General features: G+C 47.5%; 1 protein-coding gene across 2 annotated transcripts; it reads left to right on the top strand.

The window, feature by feature from the left end:
- The first annotated feature begins 235 nt into the window (after positions 1-235).
- irs1 (insulin receptor substrate 1) lies at positions 236-14367 on the top strand. 2 transcript variants are annotated; one of them, XM_061218060.1, is made up of 3 exons: positions 236-1282; positions 1553-4045; positions 11288-14366. In XM_061218060.1, the coding sequence occupies exons 1-3, from the start codon at positions 934-936 to the stop codon at positions 11290-11292; spliced, it is 2847 nt and encodes a 948-aa protein (XP_061074044.1). In that variant the 5' UTR covers positions 236-933; the 3' UTR covers positions 11293-14366. The 2 variants fall into 2 exon arrangements, with proteins under 2 accessions (XP_061074044.1, XP_061074043.1); XM_061218059.1 differs by having other exon boundaries at positions 236-4045; positions 11288-14367.
- The last annotated feature ends 219 nt before the right edge of the window (positions 14368-14586 follow it).

Genomic DNA, 14586 nt, shown 5'->3' with positions numbered 1-14586 from the left:
GCTCCATCTAACTTTCAAATGGACCATTTGACCATTTATTTCGATTGATGTATTGTTTGTCCAATCGGAACCCGTGAATCGTCTAAGTAAGTAGCTTACCAAAGAGTATCTCTCCGTTATTTGAGTTCCCATGAATTTACTAGCCAATCAGTCAACAGAGGCGGGGGGAAACGTAGTGTTTTGCCATGGTAGGTTGTACCTCCTTTTTGAACTGTCCACGCAACGAGTCGTCACGTGTTCACCTCCTTCAGAGCAAGCTGGAGTCGGCAGGAGGGATTGTGCACACAAACAGGCACGGCGCCTTGTTTTTGGAGCTCTTGATTCACAAATTGAGTGGGCGAGAAAACAGTTCTGGGAATACAGCGCATTGTGCCGCTATTTCATATTTGGCATATTTGTTTTTCTTTTCTTTTTTTAAAGTCGATGCATGCTTTCTTTTATTTTTATTGTTTGCACTTTTACGTTTGCAGGGATATTGACTGAATCAGCAAACTAGCTATCTCTATGGGGTCGCACGGGAACGGTTCTTGTTTTGGTCGTGCATTTGGAACTCCGGACTGAACTCAGATATATTGTTCGCTTATTTTCCTTTCTACTCAATGCTTTGACTAGTTTGCATATGGCATACAGCGGGTGGATTTTAAATGCTCAAATATTTAAAGATGTAACACTCTGCGAAGGTCCCGTACTCTAGCAAGGGATTGTTTTGGCACTGAGCTGTTACCTAATTGAACCACTCTCTTGGCTAACTTGGCTATAGCTAGGTTGCTAGCTAATGAAATAAGGGTACGTAAACGTTTTTGCATATAGCTGAGTCAGTCTTGTTGTGCAACCCATTTTTTTTTACTCCCTGTACATGATTTGGAGTACACGATAGGTTATTTAACTTTTTGAACTTATTTTTTACTCATTAACTGCTACATTTTTTCCAACATGGCAAGCCCAGCCTCAGATCATGGTTGTTTTTCGGACGTGAGGAAGGTGGGTTATTTAAGGAAACCCAAAAGCATGCACCGGAGATTTTTTGTCTTACGGACTGCGAGTGTCTCTGGACCTTCCAGACTGGAATACTACGAAAACGAGAAAAAATGGAGACACAAATCGGGCGCTCCCAAGAGATCGATTCCATTAGAGAGTTGCTTCAATATTAACAAGAGGGCCGACTCCAAAAACAAGTATCTGGTGGCACTGTACACTAAGGAGGAATATTTTGCAATCGCAGCCGATAGTGAACAGGAGCAGGACCTGTGGTACCAAGCGCTGCTGGATCTGCACAACAAGGGTAAGCTGCACGAGCCCGCCGGGGGCAGCGCAATGGGGGAGGACAGTTATGGAGAGGCCACGCCAGGACCTGCCTTTAAAGAAGTTTGGCAGGTTATTTTAAAACCAAAGGGACTGGGACAAATAAAAAATTTAATAGGGATTTACAGGTTGTGCCTAACAAATAAAACGATAAGCTTTGTAAAGCTAAACTCGGATGCCGCCGCCGTTGTTCTGCAGCTGATGAACATTCGGAGATGTGGTCATTCTGAAAATTTCTTTTTCATTGAAGTGGGGAGATCTGCTGTTACAGGACCTGGGGAATTCTGGATGCAAGTTGATGACTCTGTTGTAGCGCAGAACATGCATGAAACTATTCTGGATGCCATGAAATCCATGAGTGAGGAATTTCGCCCAAGGAGTAAAAGTCAGTCTTCTTCTAATTGCTCCACTCCTATCTCTGTGCCGCTGAGAAGACACCACCACAACAACCCGCCCCCTAGCCAGGTGGGGCTCGGCAGGAGGTCCCGGGCAGAAAGCGTTACTGCCACCTCTCCTGCGGCCCAAGGAAAACAGACCCATTCTTTCAGAGTGAGAGCCTGCAGTGATGGAGAGGGCACAATGTCCAGACCGGCCTCTGTGGAGGGGAGCCCGGGCAGTCCCTGCTCTGCTCGGACACACGCTCAGAGACACAGGGGCGGCTCCCGGCTCCACCCGCCCCTCAGCCACAGCAGGTCCATCCCCATGCCGTCCTCCCGCTGTTCCCCCTCCGCCACCAGCCCTGTCAGTCTCTCGTCCAGCAGCACCAGTGGCCATGGCTCCACCTCCGACTGCCTGTACCCTCGCCGCTCCAGCGCCTCTGCCTCTGGCTCTCCCAGCGACGGAGGCTTCATTTCCTCTGACGAGTACGGCTCCAGCCCCTGCGACTTCAGGAGCTCTTTCCGCAGCACCACCCCCGACTCCCTGGAGCACACCCCGCCAGCCCGGGAGGAAGAGCTCAATAACTACATGTCCATGTCGAAGCCCAGCCTGGTGCCTAACGGGCACTGCGCTCGCCCCCAACCTCGCTGCACACCCCCCCGACTGGAGGACTCGGAGCTGGAGAAGAGCTTCAGGAAGCGGACTCATTCCTCAGGTGCCTCGCCCCCAACCGTGTGTCACCAGAAGACCCCGTCGCAGTCCTCCACTGCGTCTCTGGAGGAGTATGCACCCATGATGTCCACCTACAGCAGAGCATCGTTGTACAGGCAATCTCCATTTCTGCCTGCGCAGTCGTATCCTGAGGAGAGTCTGGACCTGCACCTGGAGGGCAGCAGGACAGGACGGGTGGATGATGGGTACATGCCCATGTCACCAGGCGTGGCTCCTGTTGCCTGCAAGAGCAGTGATTACATGCCAATGAGTCCCAAAAGTGTGTCTGCTCCCCAGCAGATCCTCAGTCCACGGCAGCATTGCAGAGTGGACTCCAATGGGTACATGATGATGTCGCCTAGTGTGAGCTGTTCCCCAGAAAGCACAAACTTTGGGAAAGTCTGGACCAATGGGACTAATCCCGCACTGTGCGAGAGCAGTGAAGGGAAAGGCTTGTGTGGAGATTATATCAACATGTCCCCCGCAAGCTGCTCCACCACCAGCACTCCACCTGACTGCTACTTTAACCAGGTTGAAGAGACTCACAAACCCATGCACTCCTACTACTCACTACCTCGGTCCTTCCGACACACCCACAGGAAGCAGGAGCAGAGCCCTCTGCGCTTCTCTGTGAACTCCGGCCGGCTGGTCTATGGTGACTCCTCCTCCTCCTCCGCCAGCAGCGACAGCCTGGGAGGGCAGGGGAATGGGAAGCTGGCGGTCAAACCGCAGGACGAGGTGGATGGGAGGCTGGCGCGGCCGACGCGCCTCTCCTTGGATGGCAGCAGGGCTAGCACGCTCCCACGGGCGCGGGAGAGCCCCTTTCCCCCGGTACCTACGAGCCCGGGAGAGTACGTTGACATGGAGTTCAGCGACAGGCCTTTCTCTGCCAGCCTCGCCTCCCTTCTGGCACCTGCGTTTGTGGAGACCGACTCTGAGAGACGGTCTCCACACTCCTCAGAGTACATGAACATGGAGCTGGGGGCCCGGGGCAGGAAGCCCCGGCCTGAAGCTAAAGGCTCTGCCTGCCCGGAAGACGGTGCAGAGGTTAGCTCAGCCATCCCACCTGCAGGTGCCTGTGCGGGAATGCAGACCGGCGAGTATGTCCACATGCAGCTCGGAGCCTTGTGCCATAGTTACCCAGAGGCACAGATGGTAGTCGGCTACTCGGAGGTAAGCAGCTCTGCTGACACTCCCAGCCAGGAGGGGGCACTAGTGAATGAGGTCCCCGACTCCAGCTGTCTTGGCCTGATGGGATCAATGTCTGGGCTAAGTGCTTTTTCCCGGGTCAATTCTAGTCCTAACCGGAACCAGGTCGCTAAAGTGATCCGGGCCGACCCGCACGGCCGCAGGCGGCACAGTTCGGAGACCTTCTCCTCAACGACCGCGGTGTCCGGAGCGGCGGCAGCCCCGCCCAGCGGTGAGGACGTGAAGCGGCACAGCTCGGCTTCCTTTGAGAACGTGTGGCTGTCGCCCTGCGAGAGGAGGGAGGCCACGCCAGCGACTTCCCTCCAGAATGGCCTCAACTACATGGACCTGGACCTGGCGAAGGAGCAGATCCCATCCAGGGGTGGGCCCTCTGACCCCAACCCCTACGCCAGCATCAGGTTTCAGAAAGAGGAACACCCGAGGAAAGCCCCAGGACATAGAGAAGGTCAGGCTCTCACCCACGTACACGGCTGTTACCTTTCTGCTCAAAACCGATGCTGTATTCATGAAATGCTGTTGTGAAATGCATAGGAGTATGTTTTAGTAACATGCATTCTTGCTGTCAGAGTTTAGGTGTAAAGTAAGAGTTCATTGTTAGAGTGGGTATTAGCTGATTAATATATATATTTGCATATTCTTTAATACAGTGGTTCACTGATGATGGGTGTGAAATGGTTGCAGGGTTTGTTGCTGGGAAGGAATTTGTAGGGTGTGTCTGCTAATAGGCATCCATTCATATTTATGGTCTCCACCGTGTTTTACCGTGTTCAAATGCGGATGGTGGCTGGTTTCAGCTTGGGAATAGAATGTTGGAACAGAGACTAGAGTAGGCTAACCCTCCCAGAGCACAGTGCATGTCTCTCAAGCTTTTTGTGTGGAAGGCAAATGATTGTAAGGGTTAATGAACATATTTGCTTTGTTTAAAAAGCAAGCGAGTGCTTTCTCCACATTAGAAGGTACACTCCTTATGGGTTTCACAGTAGTAGTTTTTAGTCAGCTATACTGTAAACCTTTGAAGAGTTAGAGGGCATGGCCTATGTGTGTGTGTGTGTGTGTGTGTGTGTGTATCCGGTTATGGTGTCCAGCACTTGTGAGAAATCCCACACTTCTGGATCCTTGGAGGTCTTTTCTCAGCTGTGCCGTGCAGAGTAATGAATAATTGAAAGGGAGTGAAATTGCAGGCATCCCACGCTTTAGACTGGTCATTATACAGGGCTGTGGGGGTGGGGGGATGCATGGTTGTGTAACCCTCTTGCTCTGCTGCATGTGTGCCCCTGTGGGAAACTCTTTATGAGATTCAGGGTTGAGGGGGTGGGGGGTAGTTTTGAGAGGCATCTTATCTAGGGGAAGTCTTTAATACGCTGAGGGTAAAAACAAAGACTGTTTATACCAGAAACTGACAGTGCATGCGTGTGCTTGTCTGCGTGCCTTAGCATGTATGTCGGGAAGTTTGTTTTCTTGCTGCTGCTTTGCACTGATGCTTGAATTGCCTGTCATTTTGTGCTCTTTATAATGGGCTGGTCAGATGTGTGTAGGCGGTATGGCGCCCTGGCCATAGACTGCCCTGGAATCAAACCGACTTTGGAATGAAAATACAGTTTTTATGCCGCCTGAGGTTCGTCGTTTGAACCTGACATTTTACTGGGTGCCGAGGCAGTGGAAATGGTGCACATTTCTGTATTTATCTGCACAGCTAGTCTCCTGCCAATACTGCATTTGTGTTCTTCACACCCACTGACTGAAAATTGGGTTGAGTGCTTAACCAATATATCCAGTATATCCTTGGTAGTTGCAGTTTTTTTCATTTTATACAGAGCAAAGTCTTCACCCTCTCAGTTACATGCAAGGAGCGGTTATACAGGAGTCTCCATAAATGGGGAAATTAGGTGTTAAGTGTTAGAGCATAGCTCCAGAGCTAAAACTGTGGCAATGTTTTTATGATTCTTTTCCGGTGATCTTCTTATGATCGGGGCTCCTGTACAACCTCCTGATGTTCTGCTGGGAGGGGGGTGCTTCTATCCGCAAATGCCCCCCTTTCTCATATGACCCTCTTTCTCATATGCCCCTCTTACCAGCCTTGCCTGCAGCTCCAGTGTCATACATAATCAAGTGCTTAAGCTCTGTCTTCGTCAGCCATGCAGGACAGCTTGTAGAATCCTTGCCAGTCGAGAGCCTAACCGCATGACTCTAGCGTAGAGATCGCACTGGCATTTAAACTGCCCTGGCAATGACATGCATTAGCATACTGGAAGTGCGCTTGAGAAACGTAAAGCCTGGGAAAATTCTCCACACCCAAGGCTGTATGTTTAGTCTGGTGTGAAGGCTGTTCGAACTCAACATGGACACCAAAAGGCAAGTTTAAAAATAAAAAAAAAAGGGGGAAAAGGGGGGTCTAGGCCTAGACTAATCAGGTGTTTACCTTGGTGACAGCCGATAGCAGTTGGTCATAGTTACAGTCTGATGATTGCGTGCCCCATCAGATCCCAATTTCTCTGAAACCTTTTGATAGTAACAGCACGTCTGCGACTTATCCTCTCCAAGTACAGGCCGTTCACGACACGCAGTCGCGGCAGTGTATCCTGCGATTTTGGATCCAGTGGAATTGGAGATTGGTCATCATGTCTATTGGCCGTGTACCTTTGTGCGCTTGAAAATTGGGAGCGTGAAACAAAGCCTGACATCACAAGAAAGTGTGAAAAAGTTTACAATTTTGTTTGAAAACACTGTAGTAGGTGTGAAAACTGGCCTGAAGTTTTAGAAACATGTGGGACTTCTGTTTCGGCCTGGCAAGGGTTGCCTGTGTCACTGAGTTCGGCGCGGCCCTGCCCGCCCGCCTCTCTGATCTGCCCAGCCCCATTGGACCTCGCGGCAGACTGTCCTCGCTTCACCCCTGGCCGAGTGTAACCTGGCAACCGGGCCGGCCTGGGTCCAGGCCAGACCAGACACACAGAGCTCAGTAAAGGGGGGAAAGCGGAGAGTGATCTGCACGGAGCCAGTCAGCTGCGTGTCTGAAAGGCCTGTTCCGTTCGCAGGGTCGCCTGTCTCTTACCATCACCGCTATTGAGATGCGTTCGGATCACACGATTCAAATAACCACGATTGGCTCGTCTTATCCACAGTTTGAATTGATGACAGCCTGGATGTGCACTATGCAAGTTCAGTTAACGTTTGTGTAGCAGCAATCCTATAAAAAACATGTCCAGAAAAAGGCCACGGTCGGCTTTACCTGCTTGGCGCTTGGCTGTTATAGCGTATAGACGGGTCCAATCACCTGGGGGTGACTTTAATCTGACCTGGGATCAGTGCTGGGGAGCAAGCAGTACCCAGCAGCAAGTGTTTGCATCTGGGGGAGCAAGCTTCTTTGTATGCAGGGCTCCTTTTTCTGTGAACAAATTGGAGGACTCCTTTTTGGCAGGGGCCCAGAAGAAGGCACAATAAACTTCAACAAACTTATTAAAACATTATTGTGTTTGCATTTAAACTGTAAACAACCTTCTGGTCTGCATGTGTGTCCCCTCTTCCGCAGCCAGCCCAGCTCATCGCCAGCAGGCATATAACATTATTTCCACAAGTGCTTATGTCCTTATTTATGTCCTCATAGTGGAGGTCACCAGAACAGCAGTGGAAAGTTTTGTAAAGTGCGTCCGCTCTGGCATGTCTCTGCCTGAAGCTGGAAACTTTTACATGTCTTTGTGTGCTGCGTTTAGCCCTTCTTTGTTTCTGCTGTTTAGACCTTATTCAGCTGCTGAGCACCTCCCGTTTAATTTTTCCCCAGTTTTGATGGGATACCAAAGGTGATACTGACTTCTGTGCTGAGACCGAAGTTTAAAAAAAAAAAAAAAAAATAGAATAAATAAAAGCTGTTTGCAATAAGAAAATGTTGCCGAGCGTGTATTTTTCATTTGAGTTTTTATTTAGCTGCAAAAATTGTTGTAATTAGGCGAAATGTTTCTTCTTGTCTAACACTATAGATGCTATAGCCAGATTGAGCCAGCACACTGCAGCCTTCTTTGGGTCATATGAGGGTTCAGAACTTTATGATGATGTCATTTATATGTGGTGACATAATGCAGAGCTGGGAACTTGTCTTTGTTCGTGTCTTTCCGCTTGACTGGGTGTTTATATTCGGTCTTGTACCTCTCCTTAAACCACGCTACGGCTCAGGTGTGCTGAGACAGGGGGAATGAAAGACGCTTCATTTCTGTCTGTTCACAGCTGGAATGAAGAGTCTGAAAAAATGACCTCATTGCCAAGCATAGCGAGGACTGTGCTGGGTAGGGGAAACCTGCTCCGGGGGCCTCCGGAGTTTACAACATCGCGGGGGCCGAACTGGGAAAAAACCTGTGTGTGTCTCAACTTGCTGAAGTCGGCAAAACATGTGGGGATTGAGGGGGAGGGGAAGGCTTTTCTGCTGAAAGGAATGGAATTTAGCACAAAAAAAAGTCAAAAGTGCTTTCACATCAGACAACTATGATTAAAGCATTACATTCTTTGTTTCTCAGCAAGAAAAGATTCTTCTGCCTGATTTTGGTTTTCCTTATTAAAGGTTTTTTCCAGGATGTTTTATTGATTTTAGACCTTTTTTTAGAAACAACATTGTTTCTGCCATTACATACTGTTAGCATTAGTATGGTTTTAAGCACATTGCTACTTCATAATAGCCAACCAGTTCATTGCTGTCCTACATGAAGAACAGGCGGCATGTGGGTCTGCAGCTGGTGACTACACAATCGTAAAGCATCAAGTGGACTGCAGACAGGCTAGTGAAAGCCAGTGTCAAAACGGGGCATGTAGTGCAACTCCAACTTCTGCTATAGCTTACTCCTCCCTTCATATAAGTATGAGAAACAGTGTTCGTTAAAATGTGAATTTTCTTTTACCATTTTGCTGAGGTAACGGGCCATATCTGATGTGACTCCATACTCAAGTCCTATACTGTTGTTACATGATTTACATATTCTATAAATACATTCCAGTATTTTTAAAATGTACTTGCGAATTGGAAGACATTATCTGCACTTGTTTTGGAACATGTTTTTTTCTGGACAACACGGCAGTGGTTAGCTAACAGATTGGCACCTGTTAGGTTAGTGCTACAACTTCTGCCAGTATGCTAATTGCAAATGTGTTTATATACAGCATTCATCTGACTCGTGTGACTTGACTAGTATTATTTAAGTTGTATTATAAGTTTAAACCGAGTAACAGTTAAAAAATAAAATCAACTCGTAACTATGTAAGTGTAGCAGTTTGTGTGGCAGCTTCACACAGCCTAAATGGTGTTTCCCTGCGCCGTGCTCTGACTCCTTGCAGCCAGCACCTGTGGTCTCACTGGTCCAGGAGACACACGCACAGGCACCCCTAAAAGGAGATTCTGACCTTAGTGTGATTAGGCCACCTCCCAAACATGCTGTGGAAATGCCACTCAGTTTGTCCCTGCTGGATTTAGGGTGAACACCAGCTAATGTTTCAGAGCTGTATTTAAAAGGGGAAGTCTGTGTGTAGGCTTCGTATGGCCTGACCCCCCCCCCCCCCCCCCCCCCCACCCAGATCAGCCACTGTCAGGCAAAACCTCCTTCATCCCATGTGTCACAGCCTTCAGTGGGAAAGAATCTGTAAGTCAAAGGGTTGTCGGCCATGACGCTGTGTGTGGTATGTGTCGTGCAGACAGGGTGACTCTCTGTTTGTGGTGTCCTACTTCATGCGTAGGCTGTGGAACATCTCTTCTGTCACTAACTAGCCCATTAATGCTTTGAATTACATTCATATTCGCATAAATGGCATTTATGGCTTATGTGTGCACAGCAATGTCATTTCTTTATCAGTACCATGCTGAAATTTTGGCTATGATCAAAACGCTAAAAATCGTTGCTTTTGAATACCTGCTGTCCACTTTGAGTCCAGGGCACTGCTCTCACCGTCTACCATAGCTGTGCATGGAAATGGTGACAGACTGTGACTGGTCTATCACTCATCTTGCATGATCTCCCAGAATGCCCCAAAAGCAGCTGTCGGAAGAAATGAGTCATGTTGTGAAGGCCGAGCTCTGAGCCTTTGTTTCTGCACGGCCTCTGGAGGCTCCGTCGTGGAGCGTGGATGCGCCGTGAAGTGAGTGGCTATGAGTGCCGGGGGCATTAAGGGCAAGGGGTAATGGCGGTGTGTGGAGGTATTGGATCAATATAGTGAGGACATGGTCATATTTGGTCTGTCTGTAGAGGTACAGTAAGCAGTCTGAGTTCCTAAAATTCGGAATCCAATTCACTGTATGGTTGCAAATTTGCACATTTCTGTTGGACAATCTTTTTTGAGTATATGGCTTGTGTGTGTTATGTCTGTAATGTGTGTTTGTTTGCAATGTGTTTTGTACGCCACGTGCAGCCAAAGACAGCCCCTTGTGTGTGGATAATAAAGTTTTTCTGATTTGCATGCATAGATAGAGCACACAGTCGCTGTATGTCTGTGTGTCAGTCACACAGGGATGTGGATGTTGTTCCATTAGCAGAGTCAGGAGCGTGGTTGGGGACTGTAGGCTTGTGATTCTGGGCACCTCCTGCTGGGACTGCATTATCGCAGGAGCACTTATGTAAGAACTGCGTAACAACAGAAGCCTGCAGGAGTCTGGACTGACCGAGCAGCTCATACGTGCGGATAGAGAGGGACATTCCCTCCGCAGGCCTCTGTTAGTCCCGGGTGGGTGAGGGGCGGGATGTGGCACGGGGCATGGGGGCAGGTCTCCCACACCCTCCCCTGCAAAAGGTGATGTCATTGGGAATTTCACTCCTTGCTGCTTGTCTGGTGCTGTTTTGTGGGTTGCTAGGGAAACATCGATGTTTGTTTGTTAGTTACAGATGTAATGGCCCCTCTGTAGGTCTTTCATTCCCATGATCCCTCGTTCTTTCTCCCAGCTTCATCCAGAACCTGTGTCTCTGCTAATGATCACTGTTGTTGATGTTAGACGATGGAGTTCCCCCACTGCTGGAAGTCCTCTGTTGAAGTTTTACTTTACCCTGCCTGAAAAAGTAGTGAATTAAATCCATCTGCGTTTGATAACAGTTCATAAGATGCCTATAAAACATCTGTACTGTCGTGTTAAAGTGCAGATTTAAGTTTTAGTTATATGCTAGCGTATTGTCATAATGAAGTCTCCACATTTTAGGTAATTCTAAGCTATTTTAGCCGAGTGTACATGCTTATTATTTATAAATGTGCAATAGTCATATTTGGAAAATTACAATGTCTGTTGTCATGTGAACCAGTCAGTGTGAATCACCAGTTCAAATACACAAAGGTGGGGTAAGAATATCATTATGGCATTATACATTATTCATTATACTCCACATAATGGTAATAAAATCCCAATAACAGGTACAAACAAAACCATATTTTCACTTTGTTGTTAGGCAGCTGTCCAAGGAAAAATGGGTGTCTACACGAATGTAATCTTGCTCTTAAGTGAGCTGGTTTTCAGTTAAAACCGAGGATTGTATTACTGCTTTACAGAATTTTCAGGAAATGCAATGTGAAGATTATTTGTTCCCAAACCATAAAGGCTTTATTCCATTTTTGCCTTTGTCTGAAATTAACAGTGTGTCATGCTAGGCCTTAATACCTGAGGACCTTTTGTGTGTGATATTTCAGGAGAAAATAATACTCCAGGTTTACATGTTTCTCTTCTTGCCACTTGCAGAATGAAGACCTGGACCTCCCTGCACCCTTGTCAGCTAGCCCACCCTGCCATAATGCACACCTCCCTCCAACAGTGAAGATAGCGCTGACCTGGGGGGACAGTATCCTCATCATAGTAACACTACAGCACATATCAACGGTACTGCACCATCGTGAGAGTGATGGTGCAACGCAAACAAACGGTACAGCACCATCGTGGGTGTGATGGTGCAACGCAAACAAACGGTACAGCACCATCGTGGGTGTGAAGGTGCAACACAGACGAATGGTACAGCACCATCGTGGGTGTGATGGTGCAACACAAACAAACGGTACAGCACCATCGTGGGTGTGAAGGTGCAACACAGACGAATGGTACAGCACCATCGTGGGTGTGAAGGTGCAACACAGACGAATGGTACAGCACCATCGTGGGTGTGATGGTGCAACACAAACAAACGGTACAGCACCATGTTGAGAGTGAAGGTACAGCACAGAGCAGCGGTACAGCGCCTTCCTTCTGAGAGTAAAGGTACGGCCCAGATGAACTGAGCGGTACAGCGGTTCTGTGACGTTGTTCTGGACAGTGATGGTGCAGCACAGAGCAGCGGTTCTGTGACGTTGTTCTGGACAGTGATGGTGCAGCACAGAGCAGCGGTACTGTGACGTTGTTCTGGACAGTGATGGTGCAGCGCATCCGGATGACGCAGCACTGTTGCTCTCCCGAGTGGAGCGCTTCACCGGTATGACGCCTCAGCGGGTGGAGCAGTGCCTTCAGGCAGCCTTGTTTACCCAGTCTCATCTCAGGACCCAGTGCACAGACGCACACACGCAGGTGTGCCCACAGATTCCGCCGAGGCACCTCAGCCTGTCAGCATTTCCTCTCCGTGGCCCATCGGGATTTCTCACACCTGAGGGCTATTCTAACGATTCCTATTATTAACAATTGTTATGACTTTGATTACGGAATAGATGGGCTACCACTCTTGCTGGGATTTTTAGTATCTTGTCATTTTATTTTTATTTACCCCCCCCCCCCCCCCCCCCCCTCCATTTTCCTGTCACCGTGTGACGCTACACCATCGGCAAATTGGTCACATGCTTTGACTTTGCCATTTTACCCGAAGCCCTTTCACCAGTACTCTTCGCCGTGCGTCACGGTTCAGCACCCACGGCCTTTAATTCCTGCAATATCCGGAGCAGTGCTCCGCTTAGAGGTAGCATCACTACGTGTCATGGAGTGTTGTCCCATGACAGCACCCACGGCCTGTAACGCCGCATGAGTGTGCAGCACATCAGGAATGTCAGCTGACTTTAGTAGCAGGCTTGCCTTAACAGCGTGCTTCCAAACCCAATCAAAACACAGAACCACTCTGCGTGCATCCCTTGCACGCTTTATTTATGCTTCTGGGTCAATCGAATATTGTGGCCTGTGATTTTTTAAAATAATGACCAATGTCCAAAGCATTTTTTTAAATATATATATATATCTACAACTAGCCAAAAGGTTGCCCATGTCAAATCAAAATTGACAATTATTGAAATTTAAAAACCAATGAGCAAGATTGTTCCAACCTATTTCTCTTGTAAGCTTAAATTAATATTTTAATTTTCAGAAAACCTGCTGTAAAATTGCTTGCGGTTTTATTTAACTTTCTTGGGGTTTTCATTTCTTATCAGAAATCCTCAGTTGTGTGTCTGAGGGGATCACGGCTACAAGAAAACAGGAGTTCATAATATTTGTCTCATTTGCTGCTGAAAAGACTGACGATCAGTCTGTGTAAATTATTTAATATAGAAATGGCATTCATGTTGGTCTCAGAGTTAAGTATTTAACATTTCATGGTTTATACTGGTTCTTTGTTTTTAAAAATGAAATGTAAAGGGCACATTTTTGGATATGTGTCTGCGGTGTGTTATGTTCTGTTCTAAAATGGGAGAATTTCTTAAACATAGCGTGGAAAGAATGGGTGACTGTTTACCTGTTATCCCTAATGTATATTGAACATGTATGATGTGGTCCTTGTGCAGGTGTGTTACAGCACCCTGTTCTCTGGGTCGGGCCTCTCCTCATCGCATTTTCATTTTGTCATCTTGTTTTCTCAAATTGGATCGACCGTGGAGTGAGACAGGCTTGTTGTCCTTTATGCCAGGTCATCACCAGCGCCAATCCACGTCTTCCACTGTGTAAAATGCAGAGAAAAGCATTAATGAACAAATGTCCGATTAGGAAATTGGTGGGTGGGTAAATTTATCAATGTATGGATGAATGCAGTGCTCAAGTGAGCAAATGAACAATCAATGGATGGATGAATTTGTGCAGAAGAAGTGAATGTATAGGTGAATGAAAGAATGAATGCATAAGAGCAGTACCAGTACCCCACCCCCCCTCCTTCAACAGGAGAGAACATGGAAGAGTTTGTTTACTCTGGAACCTGTTGTGTAATAAAGTAGAAATTATTCCCTCCCTCTTGTACACTGGTGTTGCACTGTTTTGTTTTGTAGTGGGTGAGGTAGAGTGAGGGGATCTTTGGGCTAAGTATGAAGATGTCCTCCTCTTTCTGCCCCTTTCACTCGTTGACTGCACATATATTATCCAGCCTTTCTCCGACAAACGCATTCATGAAGAAAAGGATTTAATTTCCTACTTTCATACTTTCTCAACGTGGTAATTAGCTATGCACAGTAACAAAGGGTCCACTGAGCTATGTGGCGGAGAAATGTTCTACTCAAGTAAAATGTTTTGTGGTGCCCGTTCACAATGTAATATTTTATCAAGTATTTATCTCAAGTCGTCTTGGCACCTTGGCTAAAGGAAGAAGATGGCTTGGCAGTATTTGAGCTGGTGTCTGTCGGCTCTGCATAGTTGGCAAGTGAACCAGATAGTGCTTAAGTGTATGCATTTTTAATGAAGAATCCTGGCAACCAACGGAAGTTGAATGAAGCTGCTGATTCCCAGGGGTACATACCTGCTGACTGACTTGTCTTCTTCCCTGGTCCTTGGACCTCCTGTTTCACTGAGGTTTTGGCTAGCATGCAGTGACAAACTCAATGATTTCCTGAGGGTCATGCTGTATCTCAGCTATCATGGGATCTGCTGGATTTCGTGAACGATCAGCCGCAAGCATCACTTGGGCCAATAAAACCAATTTGTCAATCTTTCCCAATGATGGTTCACCCTGTACTTAAATATTGTGTTCCTGCAGCAGCCAAGTGCAAGGGGTCTGCTCTGAAATCTTAAGCTTGTTAGAGCTAAATGAAGAACAGAAGGTAGCACTCCACTGCCTCACAGCCACGACTACAGACTATAAGACGTACGAC

This window comes from Conger conger, chromosome 13 (assembly GCF_963514075.1).
Source record: "Conger conger chromosome 13, fConCon1.1, whole genome shotgun sequence".
Classification (NCBI taxonomy): domain Eukaryota; kingdom Metazoa; phylum Chordata; class Actinopteri; order Anguilliformes; family Congridae; genus Conger; species Conger conger.
Note: the sequence above shows the minus strand (reverse complement) of the source record. Positions and strands in the feature narration are given on the sequence as shown.